General features: G+C 46.4%; 2 protein-coding genes across 10 annotated transcripts in view; both read left to right on the top strand.

Moving 5' to 3' along the window:
- The window catches only part of FAM219A (family with sequence similarity 219 member A), a 60,512-nt gene extending 46,257 nt beyond the window's left edge, over window positions 1-14,255 (top strand). The window contains exons 2-6 of one of the 4 annotated variants that reach the window (XM_006143126.3): window positions 7,183-7,282; window positions 10,917-11,019; window positions 11,249-11,329; window positions 11,960-12,014; window positions 12,595-14,255. In XM_006143126.3, the coding sequence (XP_006143188.1) occupies window positions 7,183-7,282; window positions 10,917-11,019; window positions 11,249-11,329; window positions 11,960-12,014; window positions 12,595-12,750 (495 nt within the window). In that variant the 3' untranslated portion in view covers window positions 12,751-14,255. Of the gene's footprint in view, window positions 1-7,182; window positions 7,283-10,916; window positions 11,020-11,248; window positions 11,330-11,959; window positions 12,015-12,591 lie in introns of all 4 variants that reach the window. The other 3 variants (XM_006143128.3, XM_006143125.3, XM_006143127.3) reach the window with 3 other exon arrangements.
- A 1,929-nt stretch (window positions 14,256-16,184) lies between these two features.
- SPMIP6 (sperm microtubule inner protein 6) overlaps window positions 16,185-19,078 on the top strand; it is a 22,785-nt gene continuing 19,891 nt past the window's right edge. For 3 of the 6 annotated variants that reach the window (XM_006143122.1, XM_006143124.1, XM_006143121.1), the window contains exon 1: window positions 16,185-16,500. In XM_006143122.1, coding sequence (XP_006143184.1) covers window positions 16,366-16,500 — 135 coding nt within the window. In that variant the 5' untranslated portion in view covers window positions 16,185-16,365. The remainder of the gene's footprint in view (window positions 16,501-19,078) is intronic. The other 3 variants (XM_027769849.1, XM_027769848.1, XM_006143123.2) reach the window with 3 other exon arrangements.

Raw genomic sequence — 19,078 nt, 5'->3', positions numbered from 1 at the left:
GCAAACTGAACAGAATACAGACACTACTCTATTCCAGAACTAGCCTTTCATCATTCCTCATTTTAGAACTGCTTCCCCCAGCTCTCCCTGAAACTAGAGGAAAATTCATGGATGCTCTGAAAAAGGTTAGATAATGTTGGTACAAGTATTTTGCCTCTTCAAACCTCACTCTAAAGCCATTTCAGTTTCCATCTGTCTGAGACCTAGTGCTTGGAGATGAGGACAAAGGTCACCTTTCCCTCTAGGAAAGGTAAAATTGAGTTATGTCTGTACCCTGAATTATCCACGCTCTCCGTCCACAGGACAAAGGCAGGAACATTCAGCACCTTGGAGAGCACCTAACATCCTGGTGACTGGCTCATGGCTCTGTGAAAGATGAGGATTTCAGCTAGAAGCTGATCTTCCCTTCACAGTGTAGCTCCTTGAAAACGTAGTCAGTGTTCATGTTCTCTACTTCGTCATCTCCTATTCCTTCCTCAGTCTTCTATGATCTGGGTTTTATTCCTTCCTTTCAACTGAAACTGTGTTCTCTATGGGTACTTGTGACTTCCTTATTTCTGAATTTTGTCTTTATTTTATGGACTCATCTGCTTTTGTCACTGTTGATTTCTTTTACCTTGAAACTCTATGTGAATGACTTGATAGGTCTGTTCCTACATTTAATCTCTCTGTTCCTATGAATTCTCCTTCTTCCACCCATTCTCTAAGGTTGAATGTTCCCCAGGGTTCTTGGTTCTTGTCATGTTTTACTCTGCTCATTCTATTTAGGAAGGTTTATTCTCTGTGGCTTCCATCACCACCAGCTCACACCTTCCTGAGCTCCCAGACCTCAAATTCTGCTTATCAGTGATATCATCAGGGTATCCAAAAGATACCTCAAAACTCAACATATCAGGCCATCTCTGTAATGCACTGCTCTAGAGAAGCTTGATTTCACTTAGCAACTATGGTTCAGATCCCCAGTCCAGTTAGCCTGAAACATATTTGGCACATGTGCAGGTGCTCAGGCTAGAGAACCAGAGGAAGAGGATTGTGGTGTAACCAGATAGAGAACCAGAGGAAGAGGATTGTGGTGTAACCAGACCCTGTAGAGGGTACTTCTCTCTCTACCCCTCTATATGCCTCACTCATGCTCTATCATGAATAAAGAAAAGAAAAACATTTTAATGAACTTATCTGGTTTTCTCTGGTAATGTAGCTGTGCCTTCTCCTGCATTTTTTGTCTTAGTAATTAGCACCGTTTTTCCAACTATGCCAGGTAAAAAACTAGAAATGTCCAGACTCTTTCTTTTACATTTTATCTCTAAGGTTTGCTGATTCTGTTCTCTTTAACATCCTCCTTTCTGTCCTTTTATCTTCTTTTTCCACTTAGTTCAAGTTCTTGTTATCTCTTGTGGCACCGTTGCAGTGGTTTCCTAATTATCCTTACCTCTAGTCTCATTTCCCTCCCATGCATCTTCCACATAACTCTCACAGGCCTCTCCAACTCTAATCTAATCATGTTCCTACCCTGCTTACAGATTCATTGGCTCCCCATCATCTTCTGAGCAAAGAACAAAATCAAGACTCATCTTCCACCATGACTGGAGCCCTCCTGAACCCACCAACTTCATTTCCTGCCACTTTTCATCACACCTTCCAGGCTTTGAGTATAGTGAAATGCTGACTGTTTCTTGAATGTACTATGCTGCTTTTATGTTTCTGAGCTTTGGGCAGGTTCTTTGAATAGTCTTCTTCATTCCCATTAAACTAACTGGTGAATTGATGTTTTGAGATCTTTTTTGATCACCATGCCTTTGTCTCATTCCCATAAGACAAAGTACTTATGCAGTATTTATATAGGACTCTCATTGCCTCTATTGATAATTATTGGGAACTCCTTAAAGATGGGCCTATTTTCTACTTATATTTGTGACTTCCACCCCTAACATTTTTAAATAAGCAAGAGAAATGTAGCATTGTGGGGTAAGGAAAGAAAGGAAACAGAACGTCCCCTGGTTAGTCCCTTCATCCTGTGGAGGGAGTACCTTTTTTACTCTATAAGATTTGGTCATATTTGGAGACATTGTATCTCTATGTGGTGTGTGGGCCAGTTATTCCCCAGGTACACTGTCTATACTTGTGTAGGCCACATGGAACCTACATTAACAATAATAGTATAACTGACATGGATATAGTGCTCAGTGTATGCTATATTAAGTACTGTTCTGAGTGCTTAATGTATATTAACTAATTTTATTTTCATAGGTATTAGTATTGATAGGTATTGACATTAATTCATAGGTATTAGTATTTATCCCATTTTACAGGTGAAGAAAGTAGAGCCATGATCACATAGCTGTAAATGGAGGAGCTGGGAGTCTAATCTAGACAGTTTGGATTGAGAGCATGCATTTAACCATTACAACCTTCTTTCACAATCCTCCTTCCAGCCTGTGTGACAGAAAGATGGGAGTGAGAATTATACTTCTTTAGGCAGGGCATCTCCTTAATACTGAGATGATGTCAACCCACCCAAGCCACAAATGGCTATTGTCAAATGGAGGAGGGGTATAATTTGAATGGTGGGTAGGTGGTCACAATGTCTACTGAATACTAGTGAAAATCAGCTGAGCCCATGGATCTAAAGACTTACATTAGGAACTAAAAAACCTCCTACAGGTCTTCTATTTTGCCACAAAGAGTCATGCCAGAATAACCTGTAAAGCTCTGCAAGCCATTCAATAAAGTAGTCCCTTCCATCTACTTCATCAAGTCCTTCCCTCTTAAGAACACCCTCCCACCACCACCTCAGGCATAAGCCTTTAATGTTCTATTATGAATTTTCTCTGTCTGTCCTTTTTGTTCATCCAATTCCATTTTTTCTCATCTGCAGGTTTCTTGGGTCCCAGCCTACTTACATACCAACTGCACTGCCCACAGCTCCAGCAAGTAAGGCCAACCAGCTAGAAACAATTCGTGAGCTAGTTTAGCCCAGGAGCAGGGAGGAGATTAACATGTAGACTCATACTTGGGCCTGCAGGAGCAGAGCAACCTCCCAAAGGGTTTGTCTCTAGCTCCAAGTTCTAGTAATGCTGTCTTTCCTTTTGACCCTACCTACATACTTTAAAAGGTCATTGATTCTATCACTGACCTTGAGTAAAAAATTTCCACTGAGGCCCATATTTTCTCATTTTTAAAAATAATGAGTTGTAGTCATGCTGCTAAGATGCTATACTCCCTAGGCATGGAGAATGTGGAAGGCCCAGGTTCAATTCCTGACCGTACCTAAAGGCCAGGCATGGTGGTATGCACCTGTTATCCCAGTGACCAGGGGAGCTTAAGGCAGGAGGATTGAGAGATTGATTTGGCCTGGGAAACCTAGAAAAGAAACAAGTTGTGGTAATGCACATCTGTCATCCCAGCTGACATACATGACATACTCTGTGAGGCTGACCCATACAGGAGGGTTCTGAGTTCAGGTTTGTGTCTAGAGGTCTCCCTTGTTGTACTGGGTATATGTGTGTCATGGCCTGGGTCTAGCTGAAGGTTGGGGGTGGTTTCTCTCTCTAAGAAGTAAATAGATAAACTTTTTTTTTTTTGAGAGGTTTTTGCTATAGGGTGCATGCACTCGCCAGACAGAGAGAGACAGAGAGACAGAAAGCGAGAAATCACCCCCCAGGGGGGATGGCCACGCCGCAATCCCTTCTCCTCCATTCTCCTCTTGGGATCTTGGGCACGCACGCACACACACCCGGCGTGAGTTTTAAGCCACCGGGTCCGGGACGCAAACCGCGGTCGACTACGTGGGAGTCCAGCGACATAGCCATTATGCTAACTGTTGGTCCCGTAAATAGATAAATTTTTTTAAAAAAAAAGTGGATTGATATTTGTTGAAGTTGGTAACACAATCTCACTGTGTTGTTTTCTCTACTTTCCGTAATAAAACATTTTTGAAGAGCAGATTAGATTAAATCAATGGATTATAGCCTTCCCTCTACCTTTTCTTTAGAGAGTTTTGTTGTTGTTGTTGTTGTTTTGTTTTTTTGTTTGTTTGTTTGTTTGTTTTTTTGCTGTAGGGCATGTGCGCTTGCTAGAGAGACAGAGAGACAGAAAAGGAGAAATCACCACCAGGGGGGTGGCCACCCCACAGTCCCTTATTCTTCATTCTCTTCTCAGGATTTTGGGCATGCACACACAGGCACCTGGCATGACTTTTAAGCCACTGGGTCCGAGACTCAGACTTCGGTTGACCATGTGGGAGTCCAACAATGTAACCATCTTCTGATCCCTCTTTCTCCCTTTTTTAAAGCAATAAAACCCTTTCTCCAACCAAAATCTTGCAGAAAGACCTATACATAAATGAATTCAATGTGAATCTACTCTGGTTAAAGAGAAAACAGACCCCCATCCTGTTGCTCCCTCTTGCACTCGGTGCCGCCTAAGGCATAAGGTTCAAGGAACACAGTTTAATGAAAATCACTAGACCAGACTAACTCTAAGGATTCTTCTGTCACTTTTGCTTCCTCTGGCTATATTGGCTTTGTACTGGCCATTAGCCTACATATCCTGTCCCAGAAACAGTGAGACTGGGCTATTAATCATCTCTACAGTCTTTGGAGAATTTGTTTAAAAGGTTGCAGAAACATGGGTTGCTGTAAGAGATGCATTTCAATGTCTGTCTCTGCTGAGTGTTTATTAATAATCTTGTTAATCCCCACTTTGGTTCCCGGATCTAGCTATCGCCTGTCAGATGTCCTTGGGGGACATTTTAAATTCTCCCTGATTTCTTGGAGCCAGGCACTTCCTTCTACCTGATACTTACATTCATGAATATTTTACATTTAATCTCCCTGATCACATCGCCATGTGATAGCTATGGTGCATTGGCTATGTTTCTCAGGCAAGACATACAGGAAGCCCATGATAAGACTTGAGCTTGTAGGCCCAGTGCCAGAGATCTTTTTGCTTGCCAGTAAGATGGCCTTTTATCCTGGACAGTGATAGGAGATGCTGAGTGGTGGACTTTGCCTGGGACTGCTCAGCCTATGCTTTGCACCCTGGCTCATAGCCCAAAGACTTGACAGTTTCACTCAGGATCAGGTATTACCAGAACTGCCCAATGAGCGTCAAGGACCACATGTGGGTCCTTGTGACCAGAGTTGCTCAGCCAGCACCTTCCTAGTCCCCACACCAAGCCCTGTTCTTGCTGCACAGTCCACCTCGCATGTTGCCTTTGACACTCAACCACCAGTACCTCCAGCCTGAGAGAAGAAACTCCATTAACTTACCTACATTGAGGGGTGAAAAGTCAATCCCATAACCCAAGGGCTTCTGTTTTTAAAAATCAGCCCCAGGGAAGAGAAGAAACTATATCCTAATGGATATGGTATGTGACTTGTAACAAATGTTACAGAAAAACTGCAGGAATGTGACTAAGGAATTTGGAAATATGCCAGTGCTTCCCAGTGGAATCCCAGTGGCACCCTTTGAAAAGCCCTCCCTCTGGCTACTTTAGGGTGAGCCCTCCCTGTGGCCTGAGGAGAGAGGCAGAGTCCCATTGTGGGTTTGTACCTCCCCTGCAGGAAGCAGCCAAGAAGCTGTTTGGACCACAGAAAGGCGTGTGTGAGCTACTGCAGGTCTGCTTCTTCAAGGCTATAGGGGGCAGGTGCTGTCTCTAAGGAGTATCCTGAGGAGGTTGCTGAGCCAGTGAGGATGAAGGATTGGGAAGGTTTGCAGCATGGGAAGCTGCCTGAGAGGCAGGCACTAGAACCCGAGCTTTCAACAGAGTCTCTGCTCCCCTTCTCCCCCTCAACCATGGCCAGGGCATGGGCATGGGGATCAAAGCAGAGGAGAGGCACCCAGGTTCTGCCTGCAGGGACTTTCAAACCACTGTGACAACACAACCCACCTTGTCCTCTGGATAGCCTGAAGGAACACCCACAAGGGCAGGATTTTTCTCTCAAGCATTTTAGACTTCTCCCTTTCTCCTTAGTGACAAGCATGTTTTCATCCCACTGCTTCACTATAAAGGGAACAGAAGTCACCATAAGTGTTATATATCTCTCCTTGCTGGATCACCAGCAGCTACTCATATGCCTGGCCTGACTCTGTGGGTCCAGTCCTGGAGCATTCTACATGCTTAGCTGCTTCTACATTCCCAGAGGCAGAGAAGGTAGCAGCCTTAGATCTCCTCTGCAACCCTACCTTAAGCTTTCTACCCTGCAATCTCAGTTAAAATGCAAAGACACCTAGAATAGCAGCACCCATATCAATGGGTCATCAGCTTCTCAAGGAAAATGTAGCTGACTTCAACCCCTTTCAACTGACTAAGGCAGAGCGGGCCAGAGCCCTGGTTCTTGCAGCAGAGGAGGGAGTTTTAGAGGGAATGTCAAGGCTAGAGAAGGACTCTGAGCAGCACTAGGCCTAACCAAAATGGGAAGTGGTTAGTGGGGAGAGTGGTGAGAGAGATGGACAACACAGAATGCATGCTTTGCTTTCCCACCCTCCTTGCCATCTGTAGTATCAAGCATTTCATACTCTGGACAGCACAGGACTAACTGGCCACCTGCTTATTTGTCATTATTTGTCTTCTGACCTGTCACAACCAGCCATCCTTTCATGTTCTCCCAGAAGACACTCTTTAGGACTCATCTGTGATTGGAAAAGTCCCCATTAGAACCTTTTCTCATCTAGTAGATGCAGCCTTGAAGTATGGCCTGGTTTCACCAGTTCTCTGGATCTCGTGAAGGAACTTGTCCAGCACTAGGGCAAGCAGAGGGAGAAGTCCCATGTCAGGGAAGAACTGCCTCTGACATTAATCCAGACTTAAACTCACAGGAACCTAGAAAGGTTTCCTGCCAAACCAGTAAACAGAGAGGGCCTAAGGAGCAGGGCAACTAGTATAAAAGTTGGAGAAGGAAGTCTCATAAGCTCAAGGAAATCATGATGGACTTCCTAGAGGAGGCTAGATCACTTACAAACATGATTTTGAAGACAGACACCCAGTTAGATGAAAGTTCTTCTTCACCCAAAATTTCTGGTTCTTCTACCCAGCTTAGAATCTTTGGGTAGAAGATGGTCCTGTCTTCTTTCTCTGAATACTCCCAGAAGTCTGAGGGCAGGTGAGAAGTTAGCTTCGGGACTAAGATCAGCCTCCTTTGTCCACTTCTAACAATTCTGCTGTCTCTCTTCTTTCCACAGGACCCAGCCGCTGCCTCTATCTCAGACGGAGACTGTGACGCCCGGGAGGGTGAGTCAGTAGCCATGAATTACAAACCATCCCCGCTCCAAGTGAAGCTGGGTGAGTGTGTCTGGGGGGTGAGGGAGATGTGGGGAATGGACAAGGTGCTCTGGGCTGCATCTGCAATGAGGTGCCACAAGCAAACCATCTCAAGCTAGATAATTCCAAGACCCAAGCCACCAAGTCATTGACACTACCAGGCACCTATTTCTTATAAGGCACTGAAGGCAATGATAGCTCTCTATAGGAGCTCAAAACTCTAGGAATCATCTCTGAAGTCAATAAGGCTCCAGGTACAGCTGCAGGGGTAAAATCATGGAACTCCAAAAAGAGGACTCAGAAGACCTATTTAATACTGGATCAGACCTAAAGAGGAAACTGCCTTAGAGGTGGGGTGTTAGTTGCTATGTGTGAAGGGCAGAAAGGAATGAGGATTCCAAGGCCAGGAAGCTGAGACCCTCCCCTCATTCCCAAACTCCTTCACCTGTTCTCAGGACTTGGGAGGTCCTGTTTCAGAAGGCTTTCCCTTAGTTTCTTGATAAACCCTAATATCTCCCTGTCTTTCCAGGTCACCTTTCCCATGGGGGTCTTTATCTCATGTTCACTCCAAGGTCAGCTCATTGTGCAGCCTTCTCCTTTAAATCACCTGATTCAGCCACTGAACACAGCTCCTGCCCCACTGCCTTGTGGAACCTAAGGCTACTACTACATACAATAGACTTCTACTAAAATTCTGATTTCATGAAGAGAAATTATGATACAGTGCATACAGAAAAGAGTTTACCATTAAATACAGGTCATTTCCATCCTTTAAAACTCCTCTGCCAGGGGGCAGCAGGTGATGTGGTGGTTAAGGTGCTGGATTCCCACACTGTCAACCACAGTTCAGGTCCCAGACTTGGAGGCTTGCTTTCTCACTTTCCCTCTCCTTCTCTCTGTCCCTCTCTGGTGAGCATATGTGCCCTAGTGGAAATTAAAACAATAACAGTGATAATAAATAAAAATTAAATGAATAATTCTAAATGAAAAACCTCCTCTGCCATCCTGTTCATGTTGTCCCCTTAGGCTCCAGCTGCCCAACAAATTCTGGACCTCTCCTTAGTCTTAAGTGCCCTTTTCCATCTATTCTTTCTTTTTTTAGAGAGAGAGTTTTTTGCTACAGGGCACATACGCTTGTCAGAAAGAGAAACAGAAAGCGAGAGATCATCCTACCAGGGGGATGGCCACGCCACAATCTCTTCTTCTCCAGTCTCCTCTCAGGATGTTGGGCCCACACATTCCCAGTGTGACCTTCAAGTCACTAGATCCGGGACTCAAACCGCAGTCGGCTATATGGTAATCCAGATATATAACCATTACACCATCTGCTGGTCCCCCTTTTCCACCTATTCTAAACCATCTAAAAGTTCTCCCATTTCACTTGCCTGGACTCTTTTCCACAGAATCCTGTTCTTTCACTCAACTTTTTTTCTTTGTAATACCTTGCTCTATCCCTTCAGACCACATCCAAGGAGTCCCTCAACCTGTTTCTGAATAAGAGACTAGTTTTCTCATTGGAATTTATTCTTCTTTGTAGGACATCAGTTCAAACAATCACGCATTTTGGGGCCAGTAGATGGCATAGTGATTATGTCGCTGGACTCCCACATGACCAACCACAGTTCAAGTCCAGAACTTGGTGACTTGAAACGCACACTGGGTGTGTGTGCGCCCAAAATGGAAGAAAAGGTATTGCAGCCTGGCCATTCCCTTGGGGGCTGATTTCTCACTTTCCCTCTCACTGACTCTGCCTCTTTCTCTCTCTGGTGAGCACACATGCCCCAAGGCAAAAGCCTCTTAAAAAAGAAAAGAATACAAGTATTTTAACAAGTATAAGTTCTACTCTATTCTTTCCCATGACATTCTCCCCAGAAGTAACATTTCAAGATTTTTTTAGTTTGTGTGGTTTTCATTTGTATTTTAACACAAGTGGTATCATATTGTATATATTTTCTGAAACCTGCCTCCCCTCCCCTCTTGAATGTCTTGGAGCACCTTTCAATGTCAGAATAGAGAATGACTTCATTGTTTTAAATGGTCTCATAGTAGTCCATAGTGTGGTTTTTGTCAATTTATTGTTTGAATTTCTCAATGTTTTAAACAGTTTCATCATGCTTTTAAAATAAAATATTTTTAATCCACATTACATTACTCCTAACGCTCCTCATGAAAATTCACCTTATCCAGGGACCAGCAGTTAGCTTAATGGCTACGTCGTTGGACTCCCATGTAGTCGACTGCGATTTGAGTCCCGGACCCAATGGCTTAAACTCACACCAGGCGCGTGTGCGTGCGTGCGTGCCCAAGGTCCCGAGAGGATAATGCAGAAGGGATTGTGGCGTGGTCATCCCCCCTGGGGAGTGATTTCTCGCTTTCTGGCGAGCGCACGTGCCCTATAGCAAAAAAAACTTATCCAAAAAAAAAAAAATTCACCTTATCCAGATCTCACTAAAGAAGATCACCACCGAGAACTTAAAGGCAATTGCACCCCCTAGAGGCTTACAGAGGTAATAGCAGCTGCCACCTGCTGGAAAGAGACTGGGAAAAAAGCTGAAATCGGATGAAGTGTCCCAGTCAGGGTCAGAGAGGGAAGGTAAGAGAGATTCAGTGACATGAAGGTCAGGGTTTTTTGTTTGTTTGTTTGTTTTGCTAGAGGGCATGTGCACTCACCTGTGGGAATGAGAGAGAAAGAGAGAGAGAAAGTGAGAAAGCACCCCCAAGGGGATGCCTATACCACAATCCCATCTCCTCTGTTCTCCTTTTGAGATTTTGGATATGCACATGCACATTCCCAGCATATTTTTCAAGGTGCCAGGTCCAGGACTTGAACCACGTACTCAGCCATGTGGGATCCAGCTACGTTACCAGCAGAGACCACTGCAGTTACCAGCAGTGGGTCACCTGATGGCCAGTCCCATGAACCTGGTAGGCTCTGGAGCACTCGCTTGACCAGAGCACAGATGAGAAGCCACTGGTTGTCCTTGGCAACATCCAGTGGCATGGCCCCTTTTTTCTTTCTACATTAATCCCAAACTCCTCAGTCTGGCATTTAAGGACTTCATGGTCATGGTCTGAGTTTATAACCAGAGGGAGCTTCCAGCCCTTTCACATAGGTCTTGACTCAAGATTGGTGACACAGAATATTTTTGCTGAATAAATAAGTGACTGAATAAATAGACCCTACTTTTCCAACCTAACTTTTCTTCCTCTTCACTCCTCCATTCCATTCAGCTCCCTGCTTATATACACTTCTGACTACATTTATGTCCATACTCTCCCTCCTTCCTATAATGCCCTTCTCTCTTCAGCTCAGCCTGTCACCTATAGAACTGACCCTGACTGCTCCATCCTTCTATGATCATCTCGCCCTTTCTTGTCTTTCCTTGACATCAAGAGTCCACTAATTGCCCCACATGGGAACTGTGGCTCCTGGAAGACAGAGGTCAGCCTCTTCCTTTTCTCCTCTACTGCCTCAGGTGGTGCTAGGCTGAGCGTTGTCTCCACCAAGCAGCAGATTCCTGGAGTTGGGATCCCTGTCTCAGTCCCTAGAGAAGTGAGGGGTTTCACAATGGAGGCCCAGCTCAGGCTGCCCTGAATGGTAAGGCAGGGTGGCCTTTTAGGCAGGACACAGCTTCCTTCCCATGTTCCCCTGCAGAGAAGCAGCGGGAGCTGGCCCGGAAGGGCTCTCTGAAGAATGGCAGCATGGGTAGCCCTGTCAACCAGCAACCCAAGAAGAACAATGTCATGGCCCGGACGAGGTAGAGGCCCTATCTACCCTATCTGGACCCTGCCACCCATCATCTAGCCCTGCTGTTTCTGAGCCCCCCCCACTTCCCTCCCTCATAAGGCCCAACTCTTCTCTGAGAGGGGAGAACTTCAACAGGATCCTATGTGGGGAGGAAGGGAGGGAATAGTAGACCCAACTCGGTCCCTTGCCAGGTTCATGTGTTCCAATTGCAATTCCAACCCCCCAAACTCTTCTCCCAGGCTGGTCGTCCCCAATAAAGGCTACTCCTCGCTTGACCAGAGCCCAGATGAGAAGCCACTGGTTGCTCTTGACACGGACAGGTGTGTATGTGAGTCTGGGGACAAATAGGCAACCACAGAAAACTGTGAACACAAGTGGGCTGTACTGGCCACACCTGCTATATTGTCAGCCAGGATCTATAAGAGTGGATTCCCCAGGGAATAAAAATTTTTGTGGAAGGTGATGTGGGCAGAGAGAGGAGAGGGGAATCAGCTGAAGTCTGCTCCTGCTCTGGAACAACAATCCAATGGCTGCCCCTAATGGCTCCTGATGTTGTCAATGACAGCGGGATGTGATGATGCATAATGCCCTGCCCCTTCTAAAGGAATAGCCCTATTCCTGGAATACCTGGCTAGACCTGGACTTTGGGAAAACCCAAGACAGGGTTATTTAAGCCTAGACAAAAAAAAGGGGGGGGGGCCAGGAGGATGAAGGGAGTAGCAGCTCTATTTAGAAGAAAGTTAAGAATAGCAATTTATTTAGCAGGGTGGGGCTAGGGAATCTCTTTTAAAACCTGTATTTACACAACAAGCAGTTGTTATTTAGATCATGCTGTTTATTTGGAATATGGGGCAGGGATGTGTATTGACTTACTGGAGGTGGGTTGTGCAGGAAGTTTTCTATTTAATTTCCCTGAATCACTTCCTCTCTGTCCTCTTCTCCATGGCCAGCGATGATGACTTTGACATGTCCAGATACTCCTCCTCCGGCTACTCCTCTGCTGAGGTGAGGCCCCAGCCCTTCCTGCCCTAGACATATGCAAGCAGGACCATTTCTACCAAGGAGAAGGTGCAAGCCAGCTGGAGAGTGGCTCATACTCTGAGAGACAGAACTGGAAAAGTTGTGGAGCTGGGGGAGGAACCTTTGGAGGCTGAACTGGAAGGGGGCGGGGCAGAGAGGTTGAAAGAAGTCCCTGGCCTCCAGTGGGGGCAGCCCAGGGTTAGGGGCAGGGGTTGAGGTTGGAGCAGGGCTCTTGAATAGAATGGGGTGTGAAATGCAGTTGGTATGTTATAGGAGCTGGCCTGAAATAGAGAAAACCAAAACAGAAACGGGCAGATGTGAAAAGTTGACCTCAGAATGGGGAAGGGTCTGCAGCTAGCCAGGGCCTCAAGAAGATATGCCCATAAAGAAGTGAGGTCAGAGTGGAGGATGGGTCCTAGGCAGGGGAGGGGTGTGGGGTTGAGGAGAGACCTGTGAGGGAAGGCTGCTGCTGACTGACCCGACCTGATAGGGATTGCTGACAGAGCCATGAGTGGGGCCTCCAGGCTACCCTGAGCCTAACCTCCCTCCCCTTTGTCTACAGCAGATCAACCAAGATTTGAACATCCAGCTGCTGAAGGACGGCTACCGGTTAGATGAGATCCCCGACGACGAGGACCTAGACCTCATCCCCCCCAAATCCGTGAACCCCACCTGCATGTGCTGCCAGGCTACGTCCTCCACCGCCTGCCATATTCAGTAGCGGGCGGGACCACCGCGGCCGCCAAGGTGGGGCCTCTGCGGGCCAGGTTGGACTGGGCAGGGGCCAACCCCTCTCCAGCTCCTGCACCTGCCCCCAGGCCCTGCGCCCCCAAGAGCCGCCAACCTCGTAACAGTCATTGCTTCCTCCTATGGTAGGACGTGTACCTCTGTGTGTTCATGGAGCCGGAGAAACCAAAACCGGGTCTCTCTCCACCCCGGGGGCTGAGGAGGGGTGGGAGCTGTTTGTTCAGTTACTTGGGGGACTTCACCCAACATCCTCCCCCCCTCCCCAAGGCTGCAGTCTGATGGGAGATGGAGGGATGGCAAGGAGGCCAAATGTAATGAGTGAGGGAGGGATCACAAAGCCAGGGGCTTAGCCCCACCCCAGTGAAGCCATGAACCCCCACAACCCCAGCCTAACTAGGAAAGGGGCTCAGAGAGAGAAAGGCCCAGGGCAGTGGGGGCAAGTCCTAGCACCTCAGAGCCCCTTTCATGCACCCCCTGCCGGACCATGTACCTATTTACGTTGTCCCCTCATCTCCAGATGGGAAGCCTGGCAAAGCTGCCTGAGAGGTTAATGACCCCCCCACCGCCCACATCCATTGGATCACTGCCTTCTTCCTCCTCTTTGCCCCATTCACTTTCTTCTTTGCTCTCTGGGTGTGGGGGTGGATAAGATGGGCCTTAGAGATAGGCCAGACTTCGGAGTGTTAAGATCTATCCTCACTGGTCCTTAACCAATGTATATTTCTGCCACCCCACTCCCATACCCCTTCCACACTACCAGTCCTTCTATTCATTGGTTTCTGTCCCAGGCTATAAACAGAGATAAGGCCAGCCTCTAATGGAAGAGAATGGAAATGTCCCTCTCCCATCTCACATCAGCCCAAGATCTGGGAGGCTGTTTCTCAGTAAGAATCTTTAAGAACGCAAGCTCAGGAGAACACAGTGGGCTGAGTGTCTGCATGTATATGGCAGGAAGAATGTGGCAGGCAGAATGTGTGGGGGTCTGAGCCTGTCAGAGTGCGTCTGCATCTCTGTGTTGGACCTGTCTCTCTAGGTATCTATTCCTGTCATAGAGTGGGTGTCCATGGTGGGGAGGTGACTGTGGTCTGTTTCCTGTGAGAGAGGCTGATCCACAGTACAGTGTGCTTAGGCCCTGGACTGGGAGTCTGAGCTGGGTTCTGGTCCTAGCTCTGCTGCTCTCCCTGTGTTCTTCGAAAAGCTGCCTGCTTTCTCTGAGCTTCAGCTGCCTGAACTATAAAATGAATAGCAGCTGAAATTATTTTTAAGGTCCCTTCATACCGGAAGGAATGTTGTCTTTGGAATTTTGGTGGAGGGTATGGGGAGATTACTGTGTGTCTTTGAGGATTCCCAGGGGGCTTCCTGACTGGTGGAAAGGGGAAGAGGGAGTTTCTATCAGGACATGTATATTGAGTACATGTAGATCTGTTTAGAAATGTGTGTATGTGTGTGTGTGTGTGTGTGAATATGTATGTGTGTGGGTGTATTGTGTGTATAGCTGTCAGGGATGTCTGTGGATCAGAATGTGTGTACTACTGCTTCTGCTGCTGTTACTGGTCTGAGAGTGGGGACAGGAAAACCGAGCATGAAAGTCAAGAGGGAAGAGGATGAATAGCAGCTGAAATTATTTTTAAGGTCCCTTCATACCGGAAGGAATGTTGTCTTTGGAATTTTGGTGGAGGGTATGGGGAGATTACTGTGTGTCTTTGAGGATTCCCAGGGGGCTTCCTGACTGGTGGAAAGGGGAAGAGGGAGTTTCTATCAGGACATGTATATTGAGTACATGTAGATCTGTTTAGAAATGTGTGTATGTGTGTGTGTGTGTGTGTGAATATGTATGTGTGTGGGTGTTTATTGTGTGTATAGCTGTCAGGGATGTCTGTGGATCAGAATGTGTGTACTACTGCTTCTGCTGCTGTTACTGGTCTGAGAGTGGGGACAGGAAAACCGAGCATGAAAGTCAAGAGGGAAGAGGTAAAGAAGGCCCTCTCCTGGCACTGAGCAATATAGACCTGCCCCTATCTGGAGAAAACTGAAAACAGACTGCTCAGACTTAAAACCCCAAAAAGCTCATATTACGGGGCCAAAGTGTTCACTTCCCCATTCCTCCATGCTGACACTCCACGTGTGCTGGTGCATGTGTTCGCATGGATACCACTCACATGCTGCAAGCTCTGGACACCAGTTCTGGGAGTAGGAGCTGGAAGGGGGAGTAGTGAGAGGAGGGAGTGAGGCTGCTGGCTTAGGAAGGGTAGCACCTCTCCCTGCACCACACCCAGGAGGTGCCAACTCCAAAGAGTTGGGGTGCAGCTCTTAACCCCCTACTCCTCCAACCCATGCCTACCTCCTCTAGAGCAGGATGATGTGAAAATGCTAAGGGAGGCAAGGACAGAGAAGGTAAGTGCAGAGCCACGAGGCACCCATCTGAATCCATCTCTCTCACCCTAGTCAGCATCCCCACCCCCAGTCATCTTGGCTCCAGAGCCAGGCCTCCCACCACCACCACCACCACCGTGGGTTTCTTGACTCACCCTTTTGGAACCTGGGTACCCCTCTTTGGGAGGTTTATTTAGACTGCTGCCTTTGCTACTGACTTGCTGAGTGATTCTGGCCCATTGCTCAATCTCTGTGGCCTTGAGGAGCCAGGGAAAAGTTCTCTCCCCACAGGATATACTAGTTCCCTGTCAGGCAATGGCTTCTGACTGAAGCCATGCATATGTGGCAGAAAGAGGTAGGAAGCTGGCAGCCAACAGCTTCTGTGTCTAGGCAGAGTGTATGGTTCCCTCCTTCTCTGTCTGGGGGGGTTGGAAGGGAAGAATCAAGGCCTTAGCGTGCCCCTCTGCCACTTTCCCCCTTGTAGATACTGCCTTAACACTCCCTCCACCCTCAGCTGTGGCTGCCACCCAGCCAGGTTTCTCCGCGCTCACTAATTTATTTCCAGGAAGGTGTGTGGAAGACATGAGCCGTGTATAATATTTTTTTTTAACATTTCCATCGCAGTATTGACCATCATCCTTGGTTGTGTATCGTGTAACACAAATAATATTAAAAGCATCAAACAAGCCAGCCTCAGCTCTCTACCTGGGGTGTGGGCAAGGGGCAAGTGGGCTGGAAAGGGGAGAGAAATGATCTGGATGTACAAGTCACTCTTTCTCCACCTGTGGGTTCCCAAGCATGCCATGGACCTGCTTCATGACCCTGGGTGAGTCACAACCCTCAGAACCCCTGTTAGTCTTCAACAAAGTGAGAAGTTTGAGCTAGAAAGTCTCTAGCAGCCTTATACACTCTTAAAAATTGGGATCTTTTGAGAGCTTGAGGCAGAAGGGGGCTGGCAAGTAGGGAGAGAATTAATTTTCCTCTCCTCCCCAAAGATGAGGATGAGCCAGGTGATATCATAATGGGCAGTGCCCATCCTGCAGGGGGTAGCAGGGTGGGGGTAGGATCAGGAGGGCCGTGGGAGAGGGGAGTTAAAGGATCCTCCACAATAGTGGGTCACAGCCTCTAGGGCCACCTTCCGGGCTGAAGGTAGGGCCATCTAGGGGAGGGGTGGTCACTGATGTCCAGCAGGAGCCCTTGGTAGGTAGAGCCCACCATGTTTCTGTTCTCCCGTAAGACCAAGACCCCTATCAGCACCTATACTGACTCCTACAGGGCTCCTACCTCCATCAAGGAAGTCTATAAGGACCCACCTCTGTGGGCCTGGGAGGCCAACAAGTATGTGACCCCGGTAAGTGAAGAATGGTGGGAAGGGTTACTCCAGAATGTATGACCTTACATGTCTGGATGACTGGCAATGTGTGGCCATTGTTATGTGTTTGTAATTATTTGTAACTTTGTGTATGTGTGTGTTTTATTAACATGTCTAGGCTCGGAATTTATAATAGGGTATGGTATGAGACAGATAGTAAAATAGTATGCGATCTGCCCTCATGGGTTACACCAGGGAGAGACAGATAATAAACAAGAAATAAACCAGAGTTTTATAAATTGTCCAAAATGCTGTAAAGGAAATAAACAGAGTAATGGAAATGGAAAGAGAGAACTATTTAGATAGAGAGATCATGGGAAATATCTTTTTCTCAGATTTTTTATCCTGACATTGAGCTGAGACTGGAAAGATGAGTGCGAACTAGCCATGTGAAAAGCTGAAAGAACTGAAAATTTCCAGGCTGAGTGATCAGAAAGTGCACACGCCTTGAGGCTGTCTGTAGACTAGGCCAGAAACTATCCTAAAGACATGTCTTTATGCATGTGTATCATAATCTTCTGTCGGTGTGTCTTGTCTGTGCTTGAACATGGGTGGCCAAGTGGGTCTGTGTAGCTTTCACAAAAAGAGGAGATCTAAGTCGAAATCGTACCTCTGCCTTACAGAGAATTTATCCGTGTGTACCCAACAAAATTTTTTTGAGTATCTTCACATGTAGACACTCAAGATATAAAAAGAAAGGGTCAGGCTGCCTTGAGCTTACAGAAAACAAGTAAACAAAGGAGGGTCGTCCAGTGTGGAACACGCATCAGTAGAGACATGTGCTAATAGGAGATTCAGAAAGAGAAATCACTCCTGGACCCAGGCTGGTAGGGCAGATCCACTGAGTGATCTAGAGAAAAAAGCCATCCAACAGAAGGAAGTCCTGAGAAAAGGACTTTTCATTCTGGAAGTGGGGTCCCACCAGGACCTAAGAGTACTGGAGCAGAAGCAGAGGTTAGTTCTGTGGTAAGACAGAATTCTGAAGACTAAGAAGGACCTTTCAAGCTGTGTTAAGTAATGTGGACATAAAACTTCAGGTGTTTTTTGTTATTGTTGTTGTTGTTTTTAGTTTCCATAGGGTGTGTGCACTCACTAGAGAGAGACAGAGAAAGAGACTGAGAGAGGGAGAAAAGGTAAGAAAGCACCCTCCAGGTGGGATGGACACCACAGGTCTTAGGCATGCATGCACATGTGCCTGGCGTATTTTTCAAGCCATAGGTCCAGGACTGGAACCACTCAGCCATGTGAGATCCTTAGCCATCTTGCCACTGGCTGGCCCAAGGCTTCAGATTTTTGATTCTGGAGTATCATGGTTGAATTATTAGTTAAGCCATTCTGGGCAATGGACAGGTTGGGGCTGAGGACAGGAAAGTCAGTGAAGTGGGGCCAGCAGGGGCTTGGTGGGTAAGATCCTGGACTCCCACGTGGCTAATTGCGGTTTGAGTCCTGGATCTGGTGACTTGCTTTCTCACTTTCCTTCTCTCTCTCTTTCTCTGGTCAAACTAATAATAGTGAGGGTGATAAATTTTTTTAATTAAAAAAGGGGAAAAAAAGAAAGTGAACGAAGGATAAGAAAGAAAGAAAGCAGAGACTACGGGTGTTAAAAGGGAATTTGTTGACTAGGAGAGTATTTTTAAATGATATATTTTGTCTAACTACAAAGTAAAGACATGCTCAATGAAGAAAATGGGGTTAACTCAGAAACACAAAGTAAAAATATCCATAATCCCACTACCCAAAATACGTACTGTTGATAAATATTAGTTAGTATATGCCCTTTTGGAAAGCAAATATTAGGCCAGCCGGTGGTGTAGTAGTTAAAGCAGCTGGATGCCACATGGCTAACTGCATAGTTCAAGTCCCAGACCAGTGGCTGCATGTGTCTGAAATCCTGAGAGGATAATGGAGAAGAAGAGATTGCAGCATGGCCACCACTCCCAAGGGGTGCTTTCCCACTTTCCCTCCCTCTGTCTCCCTTTCTCTCTCTTTCTGTCTCAGGCAAATGCCTGTACCCTATTGCAAAAGCTATTTTTTAAAAAGGCAGATATTATATTTCTCAAAAATGGCATTATATCGTACTAATATTTTTATTTGTTTTGTTTTGTTTTGTTTTAAAGAATTACTTATTTAACTTTATTTATTTATTTATTTGTTTAAATTTGACCAGAGACGGACAAAATGAGAAGGAGAAGAAGGTGAGAAAGCAAATTGCCAGGTCTGGAACTCCAGCCGCAGTTGGCCAGGTGGGAGTCCAACACCCTTAACGACCATGCCACCTGCTGGTCCCTGTACTAATATTTTGAATCTTGCAGTTTTCACATAGCCATATATCAAGTATATTTCCCCTGTCAAAAATATTCTACAATGTGGGGCCAGCAGATGGCATGGTGGTTAAAGGCGTCAGACTCCCACATGACAGACTGAATCCCAGACCTGGTGGCTTGCTTTCTCACTTTCTCCCTCTCTCTTTCTCACTCTGTCCCTCTTTGGTCAAATTAAAAACAAATTAATTAATAAATAAAGTTAAAATCATTATTTAAAAAAAATTCTACAGTAT

This window comes from Tupaia chinensis, unplaced genomic scaffold, assembly GCF_000334495.1.
Source record: "Tupaia chinensis unplaced genomic scaffold, TupChi_1.0 Scaffold000093_1, whole genome shotgun sequence".
In the NCBI taxonomy this organism is placed as follows: Eukaryota; Metazoa; Chordata; class Mammalia; order Scandentia; family Tupaiidae; genus Tupaia; species Tupaia belangeri.
Note: the sequence above shows the minus strand (reverse complement) of the source record. Positions and strands in the feature narration are given on the sequence as shown.